Below are 25,906 nucleotides of genomic sequence, written 5' to 3'. Positions count from 1 at the left end.
ATCTTTTTGTTGTAGGCATCCAAGACTCCATGCACTCGGAACATCCACAGGACCCCCAACAAGGCATCACATCCTTCCAGCGGCATGATGTAAAACTCTTCTGTGTCCACATATGACTGGATATGCAGACGCAGCTTTCCAATAATGGGAGTAACACACTCTGAGTGGCCAAGACATGCCAACCCTGCCTCTGCTGTGTACCCCATCTCTTCAGCTCTGATGCGCAGCTTCATAGCTAACTCTGGTGAGATAAAGTTGGCTTTGGCACCTGGATCAAAGAAGATGAGTGCCGTCTGATCCCTAACTTTACTCCATGTCCTGCATAACTCACTAGCATCTGTACTTGGCCTGTCACCCACCATGTTTGGCACCAAACCTGCCGTGGGTTTAGGCTTCTTGCCTTTTTGGTCTTCTTTATCATTTGAGTCAACTGGTCCTTTCCGTTGTGGACAATTGGTAGCAAAGTGACCAGGCTGCTCGCATATAAAGCATTTATTTTCATCCATTAGGACCTTCTTTTCCTCGAGCGACTTGCGCACAAAAGGCTTCCTTTTCTGTTTCTTTGCATGCACTCCAGAAGTCCCGGCTGAATCCTTGTCTTTGGTGGCCTTTTCTAACCCCTGTGACGCATCAAGAGCCGTTTTCACAAAGCGCTTCTTCGCTGAATTTTTCTTTTACTGCCCTCCTTTCTCGTTGCTCGGAAACCCACTGTCCTCTCCTTTCAGCAAGGCAAGACCAATGTTAGCAACTTCCATTAGCTGAGTGAGGGTAGCCACTCTGTTCTTGGTACAGTAATCGCGAAGCCCTTTAGGTAGCCCAGAACAGTACTTCTCTATCTGCTCTGTCAATGGCACAAACTTGTAGGTGGTCATTGAGGGTAACGCTTTACAAAACCTCCTATTGTACTCTAGCAAGCTCTTGCACGAAGCTGAAGTAAGCTGGTGCCAATCTGTCATGATGTCGGCTTCAAATTCATTTGACAGCCAAGCAGATGCAAACATTTACTTGAAGTAAACCCAAGTAGCGGCTGTCTGTCCTTGCATTAACGATGTTGTCCACCATGTAAGCACATTGTCCTTTAAGAAAGTGGCAGCTTTCCTGACCTTAGAAGCCTCTGTGAAATTCCCTCCTGCATAAGCTGTATCAAACTGCTGGAGGAAAGTGAGAGCCTTTGTCTTATCCTCGAAGCCACTGAAAGTACTGAACTTGACAGTTGCACCACCTTCTTTGTAAGCTTTCGGCTTCTCCAATGCCCCCAAATTTTCGTAAGGAATAGTCTGCAACATGGGCACTGTAATAGGCATGATCGGTACATCTTGGCCATTCACATTTTGCGTCAGAGGTGCGATATTTGGCTGCTGTCCAGAAAAACCAGCCATGCCAAAATGACCTTGTGGCACCCCAAACTAACCCTAGTTGCACTGAAAACCCTGTTGCATGCCGATACTACCATACATGGGGTTTGGCATGATGCCTTGCATACCCCCAAACACTGTTCCTGGCATGTACGGCTGTTATGCGCCATACTTTGGAACACTGATCCACCCCCGAAATACCAAGGATGTACCGTGGGTGGTGGAAAAATTGGGTGCATAGCCTAGTATCCAGTTCCCCGTCCATTCAAGACAACATGCTGGCTCTGAAAGGTGGCGGGCTGAACTGGCATAACCTGTGGAATAGGCGTTCTAGCCACTTGTTCAAGCACAAGAGGAACCTGTTTTGGAGCCCCTGACTCCGCAACATGCGAGTGTTCCCTTTCCTGCTGAGTCGCATTAAGTACTTGGGCTTGAGCCTCAACAAGCTCCGTACGCGGTGTAGGTTGCCTATTTTGCTATTGCACTGGTGGCGCTTACAAGAACTCTATAAACCTTGGATTCTGCACCAGCTGCGAAAAGACATTCACCGCATCATCCTTAAGTTGACATGTACTACTGGAGGGACATTCACATTGACAAGAGGTACAAACGGACGTGGCCTTGAGCTCTCGCCAATCTCAAAAACCATAAGGATTTCCTGTCTGTCCTTTAGAGAGGAACACTCTTCCATAATGCCCTTCCCTTTGTCGGCCATAGTGTAATCCCGCGTTCCTGCACTCTGTGTCTTTAACCCAAACAACCGAGGCTCACTCTTTGAGGAAAAAGTGATTGATGTCCCGGCAACGGAACCTTGCAATCGGCCCGTAGGGCGGTAGGATTTGGCTTTCACCCGAAATTCTTTACTTTAGACACACACACAGAGCACTTTGCAAAGAGAACCTGCGACGGGAATTAACACTTGAATACACACACGGCTCGGAAGCTAGAATGCCCCGAGCAGACGCCGACAACCTGTAGGCCCCAATATGGCGCCCCTTTCGGTATTTCTTTATACTTTGAGAGGGTAAATTACAAAGTAGAGTCCTGGGAATCCTTTACCTGTATCCCGCTAGATACTACCTGATTTGGCCAAATTTCGGCAACATAACAGCCCCAAAACTTGCGCAAAATCAATTTCCCTGCTGGATCTCACTTGCATTGGTGTAATCCCTCTGATTCCTGCACAAAAATAGTAAATTCAGGTTGCTGTATTTACTGGTTCTTGCCTTCTTTCCAGCCCTAAACAGTCCCCGAACCGTTCTCTGCCAATGGGGCACGATTCCAAAAGGTTCTGGCGTCGGTATGGCTGAAAAACAATCAATTTTCTGCGCATACACAGCGCTGAATTTGCGCCTGTACGGTGAGGTTATGACCCTCACCGGTGCCTGCTTCGGAGTAGCAGCTAGCTACCCCTGTTCCTGCTCAAGGAGGCTGTTGAATAAGCACAAAAGCATGAACCCATACAGCTGTACATCAGCCAAATGAAGAGCCCTCTTGTGGGGCATCACATAACTGCACGTAGGGGGGAGAGAGAGCGGTGTGAAGCGTGCAGGGCATCACTCCTAGCACCACAATGTACATGGGAGGGAAAGAAAGCACTCCATAGCTCTTAACCTGTGACAAAAACCAAATCAAGCCTCCTCCCAGCTTAAAATTCAGTGCCCATTTTTCAACATGAGGCAAGTGCATGAAAATTTGCCACTTGGCGCATTTACAAGCATTTTCCCATTTCGGGTTTGCCGCTTAAATCTCTCCCGACTGGTTGCCCACTTGACTTCGTGGCAGAGTTGTAAAATGTTCCCCTAGTCATACCGGAGGTAATGACGCGAACACATTTCAAAGCCCAAAATAGCAATTCCCTAAATTTTAGGAAATGATTCCATTGGGCTCCTACTGGTCATCTAACCATCTATCCTCATTGGGACCGCATCCAAAAGTGCAATGTGGCCCAACTGTCGGATACTTTCTATTGGTAGTCCCACCTTGACTTTGGGCCTTTATTGAGTTCACTTCCTAATATCCACCAACTTGCTAAGTGCGACGGGGGGACCTACATGATCTTGCTCTGAGCCTAGACATCCTCTTACTATACGAATTCCAACGTCGACCACTTCCCGTCTGCGGGTGAAACTACCTTTCACATTGGCCATACAATGTCCGACCGTTTGCTACTTTAAAAAGAGTCTCAAAAATAAAACAAAAATCATTGGAAAGAAACCAACAACTAAGGTTAGCAGTTGACACGTCCTCGTGACATAGTTAACAACTGCCACGTCCTCGTGACACGAGACATGGTTTTGACCCTGCTTCAGATGTTTTGGTAGAGGAGGCAGGCCTTCCCATCTCAGTCTACTTTCCTGGTTTGCGGAGGGAGTACTTACCACTTTTGTCCACGATAGGCTCAGCATTTGGGACTGTCCTAGAGACACCTCGCACGGCAGCCTTGGTAGCTGCCAAGGCGGCCGGCATTCCCTCAGTTCGCGTTCTGGTTAGGGACACCCACACTCTCCCGAAGGTCATCCTACTTCCTCGGGTGAGTGGGGGTTGGTTTAGACAGAGCGTAGAGTATTCGGGCCTCCCGAATCAGTGCTTCATTTGTCGACAGATGGGCCATCTTGCGAAGGCCTGTCCACGGAGGAGGCCCCGACCTACACCACAGGCCCAGTCCAAGCCCTCAAGGGCTGGCCAGCAGCAGTAGGCAGAGACACACAGCACACAGGCAGAGCCACCCTCCGAGCTTGGGGCTCCAGCGGAGGAGGGGTGGCAGCAGGTTCATGGTCGACGACGGCAGGGGCCACAACAACAGCCCGGCACTCAGAGTGGTCCTCAGGCGCCTGCCCAGCAACAGTGGGTTCCCACAGGGAACCGATTCGATCCTCTGCAGCAGAACGAGGTCCGAGCCCTAGCCTCCACCTCAGCTTCACCCTCGACAGCCTCCCCCCCCCCCCGAGTTCCCTCCCTCCTCTTCAGCCCCCCCCCGCCTCGTGCTCCCTCCGCCTCGCCCCCCTACCCATGCCGATCCCCCTCGCCCCTCTTCTCCCCCACCCTCCCCTTGCTCCACCCCCCCCTCCCGCTCCAGTCTCACAGTCGACCCAAGGGGCAGGGCCATCCTCGGCTGCTAGGAGATTTCTTGGCAACGCTTTTGCCACGAGTCGCTTGGCGAGAGAGGGACAGCCTTTCTTCCGACCCCCTCTTCCGGTACAGACGTCTCCCTTTGCAACAGTCCATCGTGGTCTAACGAGCTTCGACATTCGGCGCCGATGGAACTTCTTTGCCTACGACTTTACACAGTTTCTTGGCAACTCCTCACCAGACCTTGAGGCAGCCTGCTTCAGGGTCCATGTTCTATTCCTTGCAGCTAGGGGGATAGAGGCCTTGGACTCAGCAGTTGGCTTCTCTTTTCCCCTTTGCGGCAGGGACCATATTGAGTGGACTCTCGACTCAGTTTTGGAGTGGCAGACACAGGCCATAGAGTTCTCTCATCACATGGGAGACCTAGGAGTTACAGACATGCTTCAGACTCTTTGGCCATTGGCCAAGTTTGCTGTGACACCTCCAAATACAGCAGGATGTAGACACATTGTGGTTCATTTCTTTGCTGATACGCAATGCCCGCCATTCTATGTACACATTCATGAGGATTCCTAGACAGAGGAGGTTGCTTTACCCACGGCTCGGTCTACTTGGGCTTGGGCCAGGCACTCTTTGCAGTCACGCATATCTAGAGAACGCTCGGATGCGGATTACTCCCCATCCAAGCCAGCCTCGAAGATAACACGCTTAGATGCTGCAGCTGCATCTGTTCGCTCTCGCTCCCCATGAGAATCATCTCATGGAACGTACAGGGATTAGGTGGGCCCCAGTTTCAGTGTCAGAGGGCCGACTGCGTCGGGAGCTTCAGTGATGCCTTGTAGGAGGAGAGATTGATCTTCTTATGCTACATGAGCATCATTTGTGTGAGAGCCGCATTAGATGTTGTGGTTTGCTTTTGCGTGGACGATATGATACTTTTTGGTCAGCTGCTTTTGGACCTAGAGGCATCGAGGGTGGGGTATGTATGACTATTGCGGATTCTTTGCAGCAGGCCATTGTGGGCAGAGGAATTCTTGTGTCAGGCAAGGCTCAATGGATCACTATGCAGGTTCAGGGTTGTCTTGTGGGCTTCCTGAACATCTATGCGCCCAATGTGGCGAGTGCCCGAGCAGAGTTTTGGTCACAAATTGTTGAGTCTCTGCCCGCAGGCAAAGCAGTGGTGCATAGGGGGTGACTTCAACATGTTGGAGGACCCCACTGACAGGATTGGTGGTAGCCACGCTACTGTGCAAGGAGTTGAGCTGGCAGCTTGGGAGAGGTTTTGTATGACTGAGGGTTTCGGATGTGTGGCAGCATTCTAGCTTTGTGAGACCCCCAGACAGCCTCTCGCCTTCTCTCGCTCGGACCGCAGAGTGGGAGGAGTAAATCTATCGCGGATAGATCGCTTCTACACTAGTGACCATTTTTGTGACTTCGGTGGGATAGTTGGCATTCTCGCAGGGACCTCCTTCTCGAACCATGCACCGGTGATCCTCACAGTGACTAATAGGCAGAGGAGGGGGAGCACGATGCTTCGCATCCCTGAGCGGGACTTGCTGGACTCTACTCTCCGAGAGCGAGTGGAGACTCGTTGGACAGAGAGCTTAGACATGCACGATTCTCCTGCTGACAGAGTGACCTCAGGACTAGCTCAGTTTAGTCTTTTCTTTCTCCAAGAGTCTGTGGCTCGCCTGGCTGCAGTGAGAGAGGAGGAGTAGCGTCTCAGTCAGGGCATTGCTTCCTTGCAGAGGATGCAGGAGCAACATCCAAACAGTCCTTGGTTGAAGGTGCAGTTACAGCAGGCTCGCAAGGAGCTTGTTAGCACAGAGGAGTGGCGCGATGAGTTTGCTTTCGACAAGCATCTCAGTGGACACAGATGGGTGACAGAGTGACTGGTGCTTTCTTTGAGGCAGTGGGACCTCGGCATACACATGCCAAGGTCAGTCATTTGAGGAGGCACGACGGGTCAGTTGCTTCTGAGCCAAAGGACATGCGTGCAGTTGCTACTGACTTTTACCGTGAGTTATTGTATGCAGAGCCTCAGTCAGAGCGTCAGGATGCATGCAGAGAGCAGGTGTGGCCGCAAATGCCTTGTCTTGTGACTGAAAAGATGCGTCAGAGGCTTGAGCTACCACTTCCGCTTGAGGAGTTGCACACGGCTCTTAGTGCACTCCCCCATGGTAGCTGTCCAGGTGAGGATGACTTGACTCCCAGTTTTCTCTTAGAGCACTGGGACCTGCTTGGCCCAGATCTCTGTAGTGCTTTTTAGTACATCTTGCACACAGGTGAGATGCCTGACAGCATGAGTGAGGGCCTGATCTACCTCATTCCCAAGGAGGGTGGCTCCTTGGATGAGATTCGACAGTGGCGCCCCATCACCATCCTCAACTCAGCCTACAACATTCTTGCCAAGGCTCTGAGTTTGAGGATTCAACCACTTCTTGAGAGCCTTATGCATGGGACTCAGACAGGTTTTGTCAAGGAGCGTAGTATCCTTGACCACATCTTTACTTTTTGGGAGGCTTTTGCCCTAGCGCGGCTTCGTGGTGAGGAGCTAGTGATTCTTCTTCTCGATTTTGAGAAGGCCTACGACAGAGTTGACTGGGACTTTCTGGAGGGCACTCTATGTAGGATGGGCTTCTCGGATGCTTGGATTAGAGGGGTGTCAACTTTGTACAGACGGGCACACAATCAGTTTCTTTTGTCAAGAGGTAGAGGTGATCGTTTCATGCTCACACGTTCGGTCAGACAGGGCTGCCCTCTTGCCCCCTTCCTCTTCCTGTTCTATGCTGAGGTGATGAGTAGGTTTTTGGTGTCGCAGCAGGTTGGTTTACGGGGCTTAGCACTTTCTATTCGGGGAGATGAGCTACCGGACGCTGAGTTTGCAGACGACTCAGCCTTGTACTTGGATGGCCAGGAGGCCAACCTTCACAGGTGTGAGTAGGCTCTAGAGACCTTCTGTTGTGCATCTGGCGCACTGATCAACTGGAGAAAGACAGTGGCTTTCTCGGTTGGTAGTGCTCCTATGCCCAATTGGATGCCAGGTGAGGATTTCAGGTGGATTCCCCCAGGGACTGCAGTTCGGTACTTGGGCTGTCAAGTTGGTTTAATCTTGTCTCCCGAGCAGCAGATTGCTCCCCTCCTCCTGTCTATCAGGAGGAAGTTGTTACATTATTGGAGCTCCACATGACTTTCTCTGGCAGGCAGAGTTGTAGTGGCCAACCACGTGCTGTTGGCTACTATGTGATACATTACTTCATGCTGGATCTTCTCGAGTTCTTGTATCAGTCAAGTAGAGAGGCTGATCAAGAACTTCCTTTGGTCAAGGCGTGACACTCAGATAGCCCAGACCAAAGTGGCTTGGCAGGTCATCACTCTTCCTTGTTCTCAGGGAGGGCTTGGGATCATAGACCCAGTACAGCAGAGCAGAACCCTCCTTGGAAAGTTCATCGTTAGAGGACTTCTTCTAGGTGAGGAGCCCTAGAAGGAGTTCTTGCTGCAGCGGCTTCGTGCTAGGGTGCCTCAGGCTGGAGGCCCCTGGCGACCTTCGACTAGATGGATTTTCAAAGAGATGCGCAGAGTTGGCTTGAGCAGGAGACTGGAGGACCGCTTCGCTATGAGTTTGCTCCGATCTTGGGAGCATCTACGGCGAGGCCTCGAGCAACGTAAGCCTACTTGCACAGAGAAGCGCCTGAGACAGCCCCTTGTTTGAAACCCCATGGTTAGCACTCAGAGAGGCCACTTGGTTGGTAGTCAGCCTCATGTTTCTTGGGGTCCCTTGGTAGAGGGTCCAGCACGCTCTTTAGGTGACTGGTTACAGTTTTCAGGCTTGTCAGAGGAGCTTCAGGGCTTTCAGCTACAGGGCATGAGAGGGGTGCAGAGCATGTGTCAGAACATCTCACAGGCAGTACTAGCTAAGTGGCTCCTGGAGGTTCTCATCTCAGTTTGGGCTTGCTCAGAGACTGTTCCCTCCCTGTTTTTCGAGATACAGGATGGGGGACGCTTGCACCGAGTTGCAATAGAGGCCCCGCAGGTGGCAGAGTGCTGTTTTCAGAGGATCCGAGTGGTGGACATCTATGGGAGGACTTGTGTCATCGATCCTGACCCAGCAGCTTTTGAGACTGGACACTGAAGACTATGGGCTTGGGAGAGCTGTCCACTAGCACGAGTGCAGTGGGATCCTGGAGAGTGGCTTTGGAGGGACCCTTTCTCCTCTACAGACCACCCAGGTGTCCCTTTCTTTTAGTACATTGTTCAACTGGGACATCACATACTGGCAGCACGGAGAGAGGCTCGGCCTGCTAACTGCAGCACCTCATTGGCAGGAGGAGGGTCTCACCACTGAGTTCTTGACAGCTTTTTGGGAGCGGTTGTGGGACTCAAGACAGCCGAGGCGAGTCACTTTGTTCCAGAGGCTGGTCGCACATAGAGCTACAACAGTAGGGAGCTGGCTTGTACATAGTGGTCTTTTGGCCGTATGTGCAGCTTGTGACCATCTTGTGGAGAGTCAGCGTCACTGTCTTTGGGACTGTCCTTTGGCACAGCAGGTGTGGCTTCGTGTTCTTCGACTGATGCCTGCTCTTTCCACGGCTCGGCAGTACACTTGGGGGGCAGCTGCTTGGTCCACTCTCACGGGCTTGGCACTTCAGTTGAGCTATCTTCCACCAGCAGGATGATAGTGATGCAGAGGGAGCGACCTTCACTCTAGCCTGCCACAGAGCTTACTCCTCAGGAGTGGTGCAGTGAGAGAGAGGAGTGCTGGGAGCTGATCAGTGGCCTAACACTCTGGTTCATCTGGCGGGCCCGCTGCTTCCGCATCTTCGAGGCTCGTCCGGTACCACCAGCAGAGACTGTTCGGGATCTTTGGCTTGAGTTGGTCCATACTCTCAGAGGACAGCTCGAGAGACTCCAGGGCAGCTCCGACCACATGAGGGAGCGCAGAGAGGCCTTTCTTCGACTCTGGCGTCCTGGGCCTTTTTTCACCATGGTCCAAGGTATACTCAGATGGCACTACCGTCCACCTATGTGGCTTTTCCCTCCTCCCATTTCTTGATTTAGCCTCATTGTACATATGCTGTTTTTTCATTGGGAGAGTCTCCCTATCATGATTGTTGTAGCCCTCTCTTGTAGAGGTGGTCGTAACCCTATGGGCAGTTTCATTAACTAATATAAGGATCTTTTTCTCGGGGAAAAAAAAGGATGGCGGATCGGTAGTAAGAACTTTTATCTTTTCACGAGTCAAGGATCAGAAGAAAGCTTTACAATTACTTCAGCAATTCAACAACATTGATGCACTTGGAAAATATATAGAAGAAACCAAAAATTTCTTGAGCAACCCCTTTTCTTAGAGATAATGCTATTCAGTGGTGGAGTTCTTTATCACAAATTCATGTTGAGCCGGGCTATCTTTCTGGTACAACTTTCAGATAAGCGTGTTCCAAGCTTCTCTTCATCCGCTCTCCTATATTTTGGCTAGGAGTCTCTTGTGGGTTTGGGGCGATGAACACCAGATTTCGACGTTGATGAGTTTGATCATCAATAGCGAATTCCTCGGTTCCCAATCACGCTCTCTTTTCCATCACTTCCAATACACCTTACACGTTGTCTTATTGTTGTAGCTGCTCAGTGGGACCTGGTTATACCAGACCCATTGGCTACAAAGGTTGGCTCACAAACGTGTACACCCCTCGTGATACCCATTTTCCACACATAGTTCCAACTCAGAGACCCACCTTTAGGCAAGTTTCATCTACAACGTTTGGTGGTGTCTGGTAGTCCGAATCAGTGCCTCAAGTGTGTGAGAGTGCACGTGTGCGGAAGCGTGAGAGCGAGAGAAACGAAATGAAATGAAATGTTATATTAACGTCTTCAAAAGGCCAAAATGACCTATGAGACCAATCTGTTACAAAATGGTGAATCTAATACTATGTCTGGGTACAAAAAGAACTAGATACTACTACTAGAATCCATCCTCATCTGCACTCTGGAGAGAGAGAGAGAGAGAGAGAGAGAGAGAGAGAGAGAGAGAGAGAGAGAGAGATATGAATGAAATGTTATATTAACTTCTTCAAGAGGCCAAAATGACCTATGAGACCAAAAATTTACAATTGGTGAATCTGATACCATGTCTGAGTATGGAAATTACAAAGTTACAAAGAACTGGCACTAAAACACTAAAGAGAAAGGAAATAGGGGGGGGGGGGGGGGGGGGGGGGGGGGGGGGGGGGGGGGGGGGGGTTGTAGGTTTAGATGAAATCTCTCATCGATCGTTGTCAGATCTCATCAACCTCCTCCATGGTCAGTACTCGGGTCGGGCGTCTTGCATGTCGAGCTAGAGTGATCTATATCTTTTGTTGCAGCCTTCGTCGGTGGTGGGAGACCCCCCGAGGTCGTGGATGTCTGGATCTGCCAAGCTCCGTGGCTCGATCAAGCAGTGTACCTCTAGTATGAGTAGGCTCAGAGATCTGCTCTAATGACTGCTCCGTTGGCTCTCCTCTGGCTGGTGTAAAGAAATCTGTGATTCGTCTCTGAGACTGTCTTTCCTCTGATGTCCTCAGCAAGCTCCTCCCTAAGTCTACGCAGCTCTAGCAGGAACAATCCGAGACACCTCTCATCCTTGTATCTCATGACTCTAGAAAAAGGTATGAACCTTCTCTGAACAAGAAGTGGAAGTGGCCGCGTATCTCATAGTATCCCGAGCAGTGACGTGTAGTGCAGCTGTCTCTGGCTCTAAGTTACAAAGGTGACATATCCTAGCTCTTGCCGGCACCCCTCGAAATCGGTCAGTCTCGATTTGGAGCTGATGTGAGGATGTGCGTATCTGTCCAATAGTGCATCTTATCCCATCAAATAAGTGTGTGTCCATGTATGCAGGCCTAGTCACAAAGCCGTCCTCCGTGAGTTGGAGAAGATGCTCTCTGTAGAAGGCCATCTTCGTGCCTAACTCTTGTGTCGGTTGTATCCATGTGCTCCTGGTATTTAGCTGAATCAAATCCTGACGTATGAGTCTGGTGATCTCTGTCCGTGTGAGAGACAGGGAGGGTGCATCCAAGGAGTATTGAAGCGGAGGTAATCTATCCATGTTGAGACCATGCGATTGAAACCATGCTGTCATCTGTCCATACCAACATGATGTATCGCCTAGTAGAGTTAGTTGTCAAGATGACTCTAGGGCAATCGGAGCGTATCTGTCCCTCGGGAGATCCCATAGACCGTGCATAAAGGAAACCGATCTCGTCAATGCCTCCACCACGAGGGGGGGGGGGGGGGGGGGGGGGGGCTAGCTCGGCTCGAATAATCTCATGTGGTACTGAGGCCTCAGCCCGAATCATCCGAGCGATCCTAGAGACCAGAGGCCTCTCCATACTCTCCATCCATCTGTGTTGCCAGATCTCCCATGGTGGTCTACTGAGGGTCCCCATACCTGAACTCCATAGAGCATAGCTGGAGTCACTAGAGTGTCAGAAAGCCAAAGCTTTGTTCGCGGTTCCTGAAACTGAACCTGCGAACACATCCTCTTCAGTCCTCCCAAAGCCGCATATGCTCTCGACAGTCTAGCCTCTGATGCTCTCCTTAGTGAAAACACCGGTCCACCGAAGACTACTCCAAGATAAGTATATGCATCTATGTACTCCACAGTCTCCTGGCCATACATAAATGTGGGTGCCGACCTCCTGACCCATTGTGGTGTGGTGTCCTTATCCCCGACCTGGCCAGTAGGCCACTCCCAGCTGACTCACATTGAGAGCCACACCGAGACATTAGGTTTGGTGGCGTTGTTTGCGTGGATTTTGTTTTGGTTGACACCGGAGGATTGGAGGTAGGAGATACAGGGAAGACGGTGCAGACATCTTGGTCTGGCCACTTCACTTCTCAGCGCAAACTGCTCAGTCTGGCTTCCCTTCTTCATATAGGATGATCACGAAGCAGACAACTTGGTCTGACCACACCTCTTCTCAAAGGCCCTTCACAACGGAGATTGTTGAGTTTGGCTTTCCCCTCATCTTGGATTGCCCTACCTACTGACAGGACACCATCTAGTGGTGGTCCGTGCGGTCTCCCGATGACTGTTGTAGCTTCTACAGTGCAGACTATTTAGTCTGGCTTTCCTTGTTTCGGAGGACGTTTCCTATGTAGATTGTTACATGTAGCCTTCTTGGAGTTTTACACAGCTTAGCCACCTAGCCACATTGAGTTACAGGTTCATGCATTGACAGGCTTCCGGTGATTCTCATGATGGTTCCTGGGCTTCTGCATTTTCTCCAGACAGTTTGACTACAGATACCACAGTTCCTATTGGACCGGACACTTGCAGGTCTATTGGCACTTCTTTTAAGACAAGGAGTTGTTTTCACACTCAGTTCGGGACCTTCACGCAGTACCTTCACACTCTATTGGCGGAGTACAGCAGTTTGCTACACTACTCGTGACTGCACTTTACCATGGAGATCTCTCGGAGGTTGGGACACCCCAGACTACTGCGACACTCGCGTATTGTCCTGCAGTGGACATCGCAGCAGGCATCTTCATAATTTGCCTCACATCTTCGGCTTCACACGGTTTGTTCAACATCAGGTGCTGAGAGGGGGTGTTAGACTTACACCACTCTATTGCTTCACAAGTCTAGGGCATGCATGTATGGCTATTGGCCGGTCGCCCACTTGAGCTGGCCGCCCATGGGATATTTCCCTATATCTTTTTTATGCTGGGTCGTGGCTCGTGGGCTTTTCCTTGCGTTGTCCTATCTGTAACAAACTACTGACTTGTCGAAATCCTAATTCTGCTGAAACCCTAACGCTAAAATAAAAAACCCTAATTTTGCTGAAACCCTAATTTTGTTGAACCCTAACCCTAAAATCAAAAACCCTAATTCTGTCCAAAACCTAATTTTGTTGAAACCCTAACCCCAAAATCAAAAACCCTAATTCTGCCCAAAACCCTAACCCCAAAATCAGAAACCCTAACGCTAACCCTCATTTGCTGACGCGGCGGGCTGACACGTAGCCTGCTGTACGAACACCAACGCGATTTACGAAAAGCTGGCAGCTTTTGGCATTGCTTTTTGGACTAGGAGCTTTTGAGTTTTGAAGGCTTTTCATTGTAATTGCTTTTTAGGCCAAGGGCCTTTAAATATGAGATTAGGGCTCATTCTCTGGCATGCTTCTTAAAGAAGGTGCAGAGTCTGGAGTTCCGGCTTGTACTGTGTTGATGCAATATAAAGAAATACCGAAAGGGGCGCCAAGGTTTTGGGCCAATACTCTCTGAGGTGGAATTCGCCACTCCGTGTCGCGGGTCGTCTCTCTCTTTTAGTTCAATTGTTATTGAAGTGCTAAAAGTCTGTTCACTCTGTTCTTTTCTATTGGCATGTGGTGCCCGTCTTGTGACAGTGGTATCAAAGCATCACGTGTGTGCTTTTCTGAAAGCATACCGGTGCTACAAAAGAGCAGACAGAGCTATTGGAATTTTATTTGAGGGATCATTGGAATTTTATTTGAGGGATATTGTTAGCCACTCCCACCCTTACTTCATCTTGCATCGAGTGCGCGCCCGTCTTCACCGCTCATGTCTTACAAGGCATAAGCCATCAAGATCACTTGCAAAACAAGGATCCAAGATTTGTTTCGAGTCACTGTTTTTCTCAGAGGCAATGCCATGCAGATGTTGATAGCTACCAAGCAGCATACTCAAAGTACTTGGCAAGCTTTCAAGAAAAATTTTGTCCGAAGTTATATGGTTTCTGACATCTTCCTTCGGAGTGCAACTTCTGGCAGAGTGGGGTATCCTGAAATGCTTGCCATGGAAGCCCTAGCAGATTATAACTTGAAATTTCTCGACATCTCTCAGTAGATGTCTCTTCTCGAGTTGATAACCTTGGAGGTTCGGTGTGATTGCTATCCCTTGGGACTACCATCGCCGCCAAAGAAACACTGTCTGTCCAAGAGCTGATGGACCATGCCGTGCTCGGCTACGACCTCATGGAAGGAACCTGACCCTAATTTTTGGTGCATGTTTCAAGATGGAAAGTCAGTCGACTTCTCGAGCTCGACTGATGTCGAGATTGCTTTTTAAGTTTGAGTTTTGTTTGATCTTGTTTGGTGATCCTGTTTGAAATTTGTTTGAAATGGATGGTATCTGTTTTGAACCTGTTTTGGTGCCGATTTGAATTGTTTGACTCTGGTTTGATACTGGTTTCAATGATTGGTGATTTTACTCCCGGGTGGAGAAGTGAGAAATGATGTTTAAGAATGCTTGTTTATACTCATGGCCCGGACCCTTGTGGATATTTATGGGGGGAGTATTGTTGTTGTTACTCATGGCCCGGACCTAGATGGTTATGCGGGAGGAGTATTAAGAAGTCTGAGCAGTGGTTACTCTTAGCACCTCCAAACGACGCAAGCTACGGTCTGGGGGGCGTTTGGTTGTAAAAGGCCTCTATATCTTCCAGCCTGGACCTTTTTAGGTTATGCGGGAGGAGTGATGAGAGAGTCCTTGAATATCTCCCGGCCCGGACCTTGTTAGGTTATGCGGGAGGAGTGTTCATCGGCGGCTTTATGTTTCTATGTCTCGTAACATGCATATGTAAGCATTTGTGTTCCATTGTGATGTGCCAACCACTGAATATTCCTAATTGGATGAGATTGCCTGGGTATGTAATTTTAGTGCATCAAGACACCCGTGGAAGATCGGTACAGTTTCGGTGTGATGGCTAATTTTACTACCCCGGAATATCAAGAGTTCCAATCTGGACGAAAGAAGAAGCTAACTCCTTGATCAAAACAGCCGAAAGGAGAAGCTAACTCCTTGATCAAAAGAGCAGAAAGGAGAAGCTAACTCCTTAATAAAAAGAGCAAACTGATTGTCCCTCGGAATGTCCCTCGGAAATTTTTAAGCTTACTTGAGTTGTTTTGCAGATATGCTGTAATCGTGGCCGATTCCTCTCTTTCAATAAGGGGAGATTTAACAAACTGCTGACGTGTCGAAACCCTAATTCTGTTGAAGCCCTAACCCTAAAATCAAAAACCCTAATTTTGTTGATTCCTAACCCTAAAATTAGAAACCCTAATTCTATCCAAAACCCTAATTTTGTTGAAACCCTAACCCCAAAATCAAAAACCCTAATTTTGCCCAAAACCCTAACCCTAAAATCAAAAACCCTAACCCTAACCCTAACCCTAACCTTGATTTGCTGACGTGGCGGGCTGACACGTGGCCTGCTGTACGAACATCAATGTGATTTACAAAAAGCTGGCCATAGTTACCAGGAACGAGAAATCGGAACGGGGGAACGTGGAACGGCAACTACCATAAAACCCAATTCCCTGTTACGAGTACTCACATTTGAAACACGGAACGGGGATTCGGAACGGGAACTTAGAATGGGAACGGGGAACGGAGACCTGAAAACGGCCATTCCCAGTTACTATGAAGCTGGCAGTTTTTGGCATTGCTTTTTGGACTAGGAGCTTTTGAGTTTTGAAGGCTTTTCACTATAATTGCTTTTTAGGCCAGGGCCTTTAAATATGAGGTTAGGGCTCATTCTCTGGCATGCTTTCTAAAGAAGGTGCAGAGTCTGGAGTTCCGGCTTGTACTGTGTTGATGCAATATAAAGAAATACCGAAAGGGGCTTGTTCAGTCTGTTCTTTTCTATTGGCACGTGGTGCCCGTCTTGTGACACTACCTCCCCTTGGGCACCTATATATGGGGCCAGGGGGTACCCACAGTCATACACACATCTGATTGTATAGACATGGTCTTCTGCTCTGGTAGTCATGGGAGGCTGATCGCCTCCTCTTCCACACATACTGTTTGTGGTCTCTCTATTGTGCTGATTTCTGACTCTCTAGAGGGGATGCAGTGTCATTAGGATGCTCTGCATACATTTGCTCGTGACAGTGGATTGTCTGTCAATCTGGGGAAAACCAAGGTTATGGTGTTCAACACCTGCTGTAAGGTTACTGTAACTATGTCAGACTTTGTAGATAATTAATGTATTTACGAGAAAATAATTATCTAATTAGTTGTGTGCACATCAGAATAGATCTAGCAGTTCTGGGGCCTCAGGTGCGCCCAAATTTGGGCCAGAGCACCTCAGGGAGACCCTAGCAGAAAATACCCTGAAGCCCTAGTGATTGGGAAATCAGGTCTTCAATGAAGGGGGTAGACAGTAGCCTCAGATTTCATGCTCAGAAAATTACGCGCGCTAGTGCAAGCGCAGGAATGAGATGGGGTCCTTAGAACAACAGTAACCCTAAGGCCTGAATTATTTTTACGACCTTAGAATAAGTCAGTTAAATTATTTTAATTTGTCTATGCTGGACTAAATGGCCGGACAAGTGCGAACAGGTAATGCCAGAGCAATGTTGGTACGGCATTGCACTGGGGAGCAACTAACATTTTCATTGGTTGCATCTATGTGTGCAGTTGTGCACTTAATTGCACATTTCATTGATTAGCATAGGACTTTTTGAAATCAAAAGTTGAATGGTTTTTAAATTATTAAGTGTGCCACGTGGCACACTTACCCATCTCTCTTTCTCTCTCTCTAACTCCCTCTCTACTAGCTAGCGCCCCCTCTTCTGGCTGGCTATATGAGAACCACCCCTCCCCCTCTTGCCAGGTTGGTAGTGCACTACCCCCCCTAAGTTGAACGTCCTCTACGCAGTGAAGCTCTCCATTGAAGCTTGAGAGCAGCACCTTGTGGTGTATGTGGAGCCTCTAAGCACCCATCACCTAGAACAAGGCCTCTCATGGTGGTAGGCAGCTGTGGGAGAAGTTTCATCGCGTAAAGTAGTAGAAAACTCTCTTTCTCTCTCATCTAGCTGCTGCAAATTTTCTGTTTTCAGCCCCTAATCACTTGTATTAGGGTGAATTTCAGCAAAGCCTTAATAGAATCTTATTTCTCTCTACCTACTCTACACATACACAAAGTTTGGAGTGTTTCCATCGCGAAAAGGACCTCCATTTCGGCATTGGAACGCGCTCAGGTAACAATTTCTGGTTATGTGCAGAAAATTACAGCAAGCGTGTGTGCGTGCGTTTTGTATGTTTCTTTCGTGGGTTGACTGCAGGAATGATTATGTCCGAAGAGACACAGTTAGCGGAAGATAGACTCTCATTTATGAGAGCTTCCAATGAGTTTTGTGGAGATAGACTCTCGCCTACGAGAGCTTCCCAAATCTCACAGAAGAGGAAAGATCCTCTCAGTAGTCAGAGAGCAGCTCTTCTACTCTCAGTCAGAAGTAGAAAAGGATTAGAAAGAATAGGACGGGCTTTTGCCCCGTTCCTAAGCTTGTAAAGATTCTCCCTTAGTAATAAAGATATTCTCTTTATGGGGGGGGACCAGCCCGTCTTCTGGTCCCCAATGATGTGTCAAGCTTTCTCTCTTTCTCTCTAAACTCTCTTGAGTATATAATTGCATTTAATAGTCAGTTTTCGCTTCCGTATTTATATGACAGTGCTATCAGAGCAAGGTCATCTCTCTCTTCCTTAAGGGATTGACGACTCTTGGCAGACTGCAAAAATGGGAGGACGCGAGATAAGAGTTCTCTCCTTCAACAGCAGGTGGTAGAGTTGCAAAAAGCTCTCTCCCATCCAGAAGTCCAAAAGATTCTCCATACTCTTGAGAAAGGGAAGGAGAAAGTGCCGATGGGGTCGGGAGAAATCCCGCAGAACCCAAAGGCGCCAGAACCAAGGAAAGATCCTTTAATTGGAACCTCCCGCATGCACGAGAGGCAGAGAATGTAACTAAGTCAGACTTTGTAAATAATTAATTTATTTACGAGAAAAGAATTATCTAATTAGTTGTGTGCACATCAGAATAGATTTAGCAGTTCTGGGGCCTCAGGTGCGCCCAAGTTTGGGCAGTGCACCTCAGGGAGACCCTAGCAGAAAATACCCTGAAGCCCTAGAGATTGGGAAATCGGGTCTTCAATGAAGGGGTAGATAGTAGCCTCAGATTTCAGGCTCAGAAAATTACGCGCGCTAGTGCAAGCAAAGGAATGAGATAGGGTCCTTAGCCTATTAACCCTAAGGCCTGATTATTTTACGGCCTTAGGATAAGTTAGTTAAAGTATTCTTAAATGATTTGCGCTGGACCAAATGGCCGGACAAGTGCAAACAGGTAATGCCAGAGCAGTGTCGGTACGGCATTGCGCTGGGGAGCAGCTAACAATTTAATTGGTTGCATCTATGTGTGCAGTTGTGCACTTAATTGCACATTTCATTAACTAGCATAGGATTTTTAAAGTCAAAAGTTGAATGGTTTTTAAATTTTAAAGTAAGTGTGCCACTTGGCACACTTTCCCATGCAATCTCTCTCTCTCTCACTCCCTCTCTTCATGCTAGCGCCCCCTCTTCTGGGAGGCTATAAGAGAGCAGCCCCTCTCCCTCTTGCCAGGTTGGCAGTGCACTACCCCCCCTAAGTTGAACGTCCTCTACGCAGTGAAGCTCTCCATTGAAGCTTGAGAGCAGCACCTTGTGGTGTATGTGGAGCCTCTATGCACCCATCACCTAGAACAAGGCCTCTCATGGTCATAGGCAGCTGTGGGAGAAGTTTCATCGCGTAAAGGTGAATTTCAGCAAAGCTTTAGTAGGAAACTATTCCTCTCTACCTACTACACACACGTTTCCATCGCGAAAAGGACCTCCATTTTGGCATTGGAACGCGCTCAGGTAACAATTTCTGGTTATGTGCTGAAAATTACAGCAAGCGTGTGTGTGTGTGTGTTTTACATGTTTCTGTGGTTGGTTAATTGCAGGAATGATTACGCCCAAAGTGGCACAGTTAGCGGAAGATAGACCCTCATTCGTGAGAGCTTCCGATGAGTTTTGTGGAAGGTAGACTCTCCCCTACGAGAGCTTCCCAATTCTCGCAGAAGAGGATAGATCCTCTCAGTAGTCCGAGAGCAGTTCTTCTACTCTCAGTCAGAAGCAAAAAAAGGACAAGAAAGAATAGAGGACAGGATTAAGCACCATTCCTGTGCTTGTAAAGATTCTCCCTTAGTAATAAAGATATTCTCCTTATGGGGGGGGACCAGCCCATCTTCTGGTCCCCAATGCGGTGTCAAGCTTTCTCTCTCCCTCTAATTCTCTTGAGTATTTGAAGTGCAATTAAACGTCAGTTTACGCTTCCGTATGTTTGGGACAGAGAAAACCTCCAGAACGTCATGTGCGGTTTAATTTAAAGGTTCATGAGCAGGATCCTCTTGATTCTCCTCAGTTTTCTTTCATGAAGGATCTGGATGACATAGTCGCTCCAGAAGACAAGTTCCTTGACGATCCGTCGCAGCAAGAAGTGCATTCAAGGGAAAGGACTCCCATCCACAAGGAGTCTAAGCATAGAAAGGAGCACCCCAAGAGGAAGCACCATAGGCAGAAAACATTCAAGTCAGGAGACAAAGATGTAAAATTGTCACGTGACACATCTCAACCCTATGTGTACATGGACAAGCTACACCACAGCAGGGTTCAGTCAATTCGGTCAAGTCTAGATTAGCAGTGATCTGACACTTTTGTGAGTCTATTCGTAGACCGTGCACGCCCAGTCACTTAGCATAGATGCTCCGGTTGCACACAGCATGATCATCGGAATTCCCATCAGAATCCATTCACATCAGTTAGGGGAATTTTTCCGGTGCATTCAGCCTATTTTCCTATTTATTGGGATTTTCACTTATTATTTTTAAGTGACTTTCCAACAAAAGTAGGTAGGGCAATTTTGCTAAGTTAATATATAAGCAAACCCAAGTTAGCACTTTCTGGCAGAAGAGGCAGCAGGAGCTTCCCGCTCAACAGGCAACTTCTCAGCAATACCCCCCAGCACCCCCAACATTTATGGTCTCCATCCTCACCGGGCAGCCCCATCCTAAGCATCAGCCATCGCCATAGAAGTTCCCCTTTCTTGGCGGTTTTCCCCCAACATGTAGCATCGTCAGAAGGCATCAAGCATAGCGTTTCCCTCCTGACTACCTCAGCGTTTCAGCTTTTACTAACGCTAGCATCTTCAGTATACCTCAGCGTTTTCAGTCAAAAACGCTAGCCCAACCTAGAAGATCATCAGCGATTCCATCCTCAGCAGACCCTTCGCGACATCAGTCAAAAACGCCACCAAATCAGCCAGTGTTTTTCTCACAAAAACGCCAGCCCAACAGAGCAGATCTCAGCGTTTTGGTTTTCAGCCTCTCAGCGTGTTTGATCAGCAGATTTCAGCCTCGAAGAGAACGCAGTTTTCAGCCATGACACAGTAGCAGATTTCCCCCAAGAAGGTTGCAGATTGCTCCCCCAACTTTAGCCATAAAAACGCAGCCAAAACAGTCATTTTCAGCCACCGAAACAGTCCCCGAAATCAGCGATTAGAAGACCTCAGATTTCAGCCATCGAGTCGTCGTCATCACCGTCGTCGTCATCGGCATAGTCCCATTGCATCAGTCCATTGCATTCGCATTGTACACCTTTGTGCAATCCAAGTAGACCACTCTCGCCGACGAGAGTGGGGCCTTCGGAGGAGGGTTTTACAACCTCTCGGTGTCGTATCTCTCCTTCTCTCAGTCTCATTCACTTGCACGCACAATATCCACTCACTTTGTTCGTGATCATAGCACTCTCCATAAGACGGAAGACTCTCTTCTTCCCTAAGAACTAAAAGGAACCTTGAGCAATAAAGATCACTAATCTTGAGAAAATACAACATTGATTCCGTTGCACCTTACATTTGGAAGTGTTTTGCATTACTCAAGGAAAGAACCACAAGAATTTTTTTGCTTGTTGCGATCGCACAAACCCAAGATTACTTGGGCGTGGCGATTCCTAATCGTGTTTTGTTGAAGAGTGACAAGAATCCCAAGAAAGAAGGGCTTGTCCAGCCTCCCCTTGTGTCTCTTTTCACTCATTGAGAGCGGACCGTGCACTTAGCGGCCGGCCAATCGACGTGAGGTGGGAAAAAGCAACCTTGGTGTGAGCGCAAGGCCACCAAGTGGTGCGCGCGCAGAAAGGAGTAGAACTCGGGTGAAGAGAAGATCCTTCTCAACGCGATTTGCAAGCGAAAGAAAACCTCAAGAACCCAAGATTCTCACGAATCAAGGACCTCAAGAACCTCAAGACCCTCAAGAACCCAAGTTCCTCGCGAGCTTAAGACCCCAAGATCATAGTGCATGGTCGTCACCCGAAGCGGCATGGATACTTCGCATTCAGGTGATGAGCATGAGAGAGGCCACTCATCTTGAGCAAAGTTCTTCAGTTCCCGCGCCAGATTTTCAACTTTTCTTTGCCTTTCCACTGAGAGGTGTCATCTCTGTCAGATTCTTCACGAGAACCCATGTGTAATCTGGGATTCTTAATGGCTTTATGCCCTGTAAGACAGACCGATGAAGACGGGAGCGCGCCCGATGCACAATGTATGAAGGTTGGAAGTGGCTGATAAGTCCAGGGTCGGGGCACGAAGATTCTTTCTCAAAAGTTGTGTGCTGTAAGAAGGATCGGATCCTCCATAGAAGAAGAATCTTTCTGTTCTTTGATACCACTGTAACAAACTTGGACACTCCAAGTAAAGATTCTACCGCGACACAGCAGAGATTCACTTCAAAACGGTTCACAGATCACAATTGATTCGACACAGCCCGGCGGAGTTCCATGCCTAGAGATATTGGCCCCAAAAACTAGCGCCCCTTTCGGTATTTCTCTTTGTATCAATCTGTGTTCAAAGTACAAGAGAGTGGAACAAAAGCAAAGCCCCAAAAGCTATCAGCGAAAAGCTTCTTAGAATAAAGTAGTAGGTCCAAAAAGCTATCCAGCATAATTTCAGGAATTCCGTACACTTTTGCCACGTCATCAGCTGGTCATCGCAAAAGCAAATTTCGTACAGGCTGTCCCGCTTTTCGCGCCACAAATCACTGGAGCTACCACATCAGCAGTGCAACGGGTTTTCCTAGCAGGCTGCCACGTGTCACTGCCACCCGTCAGTGTGTCCGGCTCTACTGCGTGTGTCCAGGCATGCCACGTCACCGGTTTGTGACAGACACATTCCGCTAGCCCTAATCTACATCCTAGTGTTATCGGATGCCCACCGAAGTGTAACAACCATTTATGCAAGAGGGTTCCAAAACTGGAAAACCTCACCTAATGGACTTATCCAGATGCAAGTCCTACAAACAATCTCACAAAATTGCCCATATTAAATCCCCTAGGCTACATGACACTACTATGTACAAGATTGACTCTGGAATTTGATATAGCATGTCCACATGGTTACATAGAGCCATGTGCGCATCACAGAGTCCTCGTCTGCATAAGTCAATGACTCAGTGCATACTAGTCCTATGCATGTCATCATCCCTTGTATGGCACGAGCCGGTGGCTTAGAGGCATCAGGACATCAAGAGAGAAAAAGTGTGTGAGGGGGTAGAAGGAGGGGGAGAGAGAGAGAGAGAGAGAGAGAGAGAGAGAGAGAGAGAGAGATCAGAACGGTTGGTTCACATATTGCTCATGATGATAATCATCATACAGGGGTTGTCCAAAGCAGGACGTTTATGTGTTGCGCCATGTGCCCTTCTCTCACATACATCCCCTGACATGATAAAAACAGGCAACGACACAAACATCCCCATGATCGCTGCACCTTCAAACCAAGAACGAAAATACAAGATGGTCTTGAAAAATTATTTGGGAACAACAGCCTGCCCATTAAGAACTAGCACGACTCCAGTGATGTCTCACACAAGGCCGGTCACAGTCATGGAAACCCACTCCCTCACAAAATCTTCAGTGATAGTAGAACGCCATACATAAATTTAGGAGGAGATAAACGCTTAGCATTGCTACCATAGGAATCCCTAAAATTCAGCAGTTTCCTCCCAACATTAAAAAGGTTGAAGCCTAACCCTCAAATCCTCCTCCATCGCCCTCATTGTGGAAAGGGAGCCTAGGTCATGGTGTTACAAAATTTCACAATTAGGCCCCTCTGATTTTTAAGTTCTTCGGATGCAGAACGTTGAGGTGTATTTGCCACCAAAACCGCATCATCAGCATCTAGCACACGTGCTATACATTAATTGGGAAGGAAACAGCTCTTGCGGCCTGCCCTGACCACAAAATCTGCCACTTCATTTATGTACAACCCACACAGTGTTAAAGATACGAAAAACCTTGCTTAACACCAATGGTGCTGGCAAGCTCCTGAGACAGACCACCCAGGAACCATACTCGCCCCACAACTAACTCACAGAAATCCATGAACCTCATCTTATGGACACTTTAGAAGGCTATACAATAAGAGGCTGCGAGCATCAATCGGCCGCTGATTGCTGAATCGTATTTTACAAAATTCCACACACTAACAATATAGCCAACATGCTATGCCTTTGCCTCTGTTTGTGAGGCTAGTCAAGACAAAAATGTGGCCCAATGCAATCGCTGATGGTGGAACTATCTAGAAGTACAGAGGGAATCTCAGCAACATCGATGAGGGATGATCCAATGGATGTTGGGTTGTTTTAGAACATGGCATCGAATGGGCCAGATCCAGAGTGGCACAACATATACAATTTCCTTCAATTCAGGGGAGGACTGGTCCCAATCCAGTAAAAAGGCACTGATTATAAAGATTCTGAAGTTCACCATCATCGGAGGAGCATTGTACAGATTGAGAATTGATGGGGTGCTTCGATGCTGTGTGCCTATGCAAGAAAGGATGCAGGTTACTACAGAAGCTCACAGTGGGAGCGCAGGAGGACACTTCTCCATTGATATCACTTACAAGAAATCCTAAAGCCAAATTTTCTCTAGATCAGGTCTCTCTTCAGCACCATTCCATAGGGAAGACACACAGTACATGGTGAACACTCGAATTGTAAAACAGAGCCCACAAAACACCTCTTGCTGGTGGGTAGCCACTAGCATAGGTGCCCCCTATCAATCCGGTTATCTGTTGGTTAAGAACCACATCAATCTAGATTTGATGAAGGCCAAAAGGATGAACCCCAGGTGAATGAGGTGATCCCATCAATTAGCAGCTCTCTTAAATCTGATTTTTGTTATTGATGACTGCATGGGGATTTGTCACACCACTCACAAGAGAATCAGTTCTCTACTGCGAGTATATTCAGGTTAAAAAAAGAGTTCCTTTCCCGGCTTTTAAGAATCAGAATAGCCTTCTAAACCACTAAATGTGCTCAGCCACATGAGAAAAGATCGATCAACACTAAAACAAATTTGATTAGATGGATCAATTAAGCTGACAAACGGTTAATCGTGTAATGCTATGCCAGTCATTGTCAGGGTAATGACAATGGGTCGGCCTGAAATTTTGAGAAATCCAAACTGCAAACCGCTATACGAGAGGAGAACAAAAACGTTCAAGAAAATGTATTACACGCATCTAAAAAGAGATTACGGAGCTGAAGGATTCTCGAACCTAGCTGAGGAAGAAGGAAGTATGACTTACCTCAAAGCCAACACCATTGGAAGAAGGTCTAGCTTCGTGCGAATCTTCAAAAGCCATCAGATCTGGTTTGTTGAGATGCTCGTGCATTCTCTCACTCTCTTTCTCTCTCTCTCTCTCTGAACAGCGGCAGCAGCAGCGGGTATACGGGGAGGCGGATTGTGCTATGATCGTCCTTTACGTAGTTACAATCTCTTCTGTCGAGTATGTTCACTTCACAATTTACATTCGTTTTTGCTCAAATGTTTTGTCTTGTTGCACCTTTTATGGCCTGCTGAGCTGAGGGCGCTCACGTTTAGCTCAAAGTTATTTTGTCTTATTGCATGTTTCTGAGCCTTGTGAGCAAAGGGCTTGATAAAGTTTGGATCAAAGTTGCTCAGGCTGTCTACAAACTCTAATATCACACACATGATTTGCAATTGCGACGCATCGCTAAAAACGGCCCCCATGGCTAAAACAATGCTTAGCAAATGCAAAATGATAGGGATCACAACTAGGTGAATACTGGCTAATGGTGCACGGTGGCTCGTCTAAAATGAAACCTATTAATATGTTTGAATATACTATAAGAAAACTTTTATGTTGCACTATCTTAAGGATTCTTACCTACTATCGCTTTCGACAACCTTTTGTGTTTGTCCGATGACCATCTGGTCCTTGTGTTATCCAAGACTCGAGCCACTTGCCTTGGGCCATGTGTCTTCAACGCCAAGCCCCATGCCTATTGAGCATGACATGTGGACGCTTCCATCACCACCCCCTCAAGTCATGTGCTACCATACGACTGTTCATTTTCTAAAATTTTCTTTTCTCGATGCTTTTTGACCCTTCATTCATAACCTTTTTCACTTCACTGAAATGAATTCTTCAAGTTTTAAACAAATTCGGGGCACACAATACATGCAGTAATATTACATAGTATGGAGGTCTATAGATAAGTGATGCCCTAGGGCTATGGGCATAATATACATGTTGGATGGTTGGGAACACCTACTGAGGAAAAAAGTTATAAGTGTGTTCATACACATTACTACCATATCATGGTAAC

General features: G+C 47.8%; 1 protein-coding gene across 3 annotated transcripts in view; it reads right to left on the bottom strand.

The window, feature by feature from the left end:
• The window catches only part of SEC8 (subunit of exocyst complex 8), a 148,198-nt gene extending 123,049 nt beyond the window's left edge, over nt 1-25,149 (bottom strand). For 2 of the 3 annotated variants that reach the window (XR_015189802.1, XM_086525136.1), the window contains exon 1: nt 24,862-25,149. Coding sequence is in view for 2 of the 3 variants with exons in the window: in XM_086525136.1 (XP_086381262.1) it covers nt 24,862-24,948 (87 nt within the window). In the remaining variant the exon portion in view is untranslated. The remainder of the gene's footprint in view (nt 1-24,861) is intronic. The other variant, XM_086525135.1, reaches the window with a different exon arrangement.
• Nucleotides 25,150-25,906: the final 757 nt, after the last annotated feature.

The sequence above is a fragment of the Adiantum capillus-veneris genome, chromosome 12 (assembly GCF_014529385.1).
Source record: "Adiantum capillus-veneris isolate H3 chromosome 12, ASM1452938v2, whole genome shotgun sequence".
In the NCBI taxonomy this organism is placed as follows: domain Eukaryota; kingdom Viridiplantae; phylum Streptophyta; class Polypodiopsida; order Polypodiales; family Pteridaceae; genus Adiantum; species Adiantum capillus-veneris.
The sequence above is the reverse complement of the archived record's forward strand: the minus strand, read 5'-3'. Positions and strand labels throughout refer to the sequence as shown.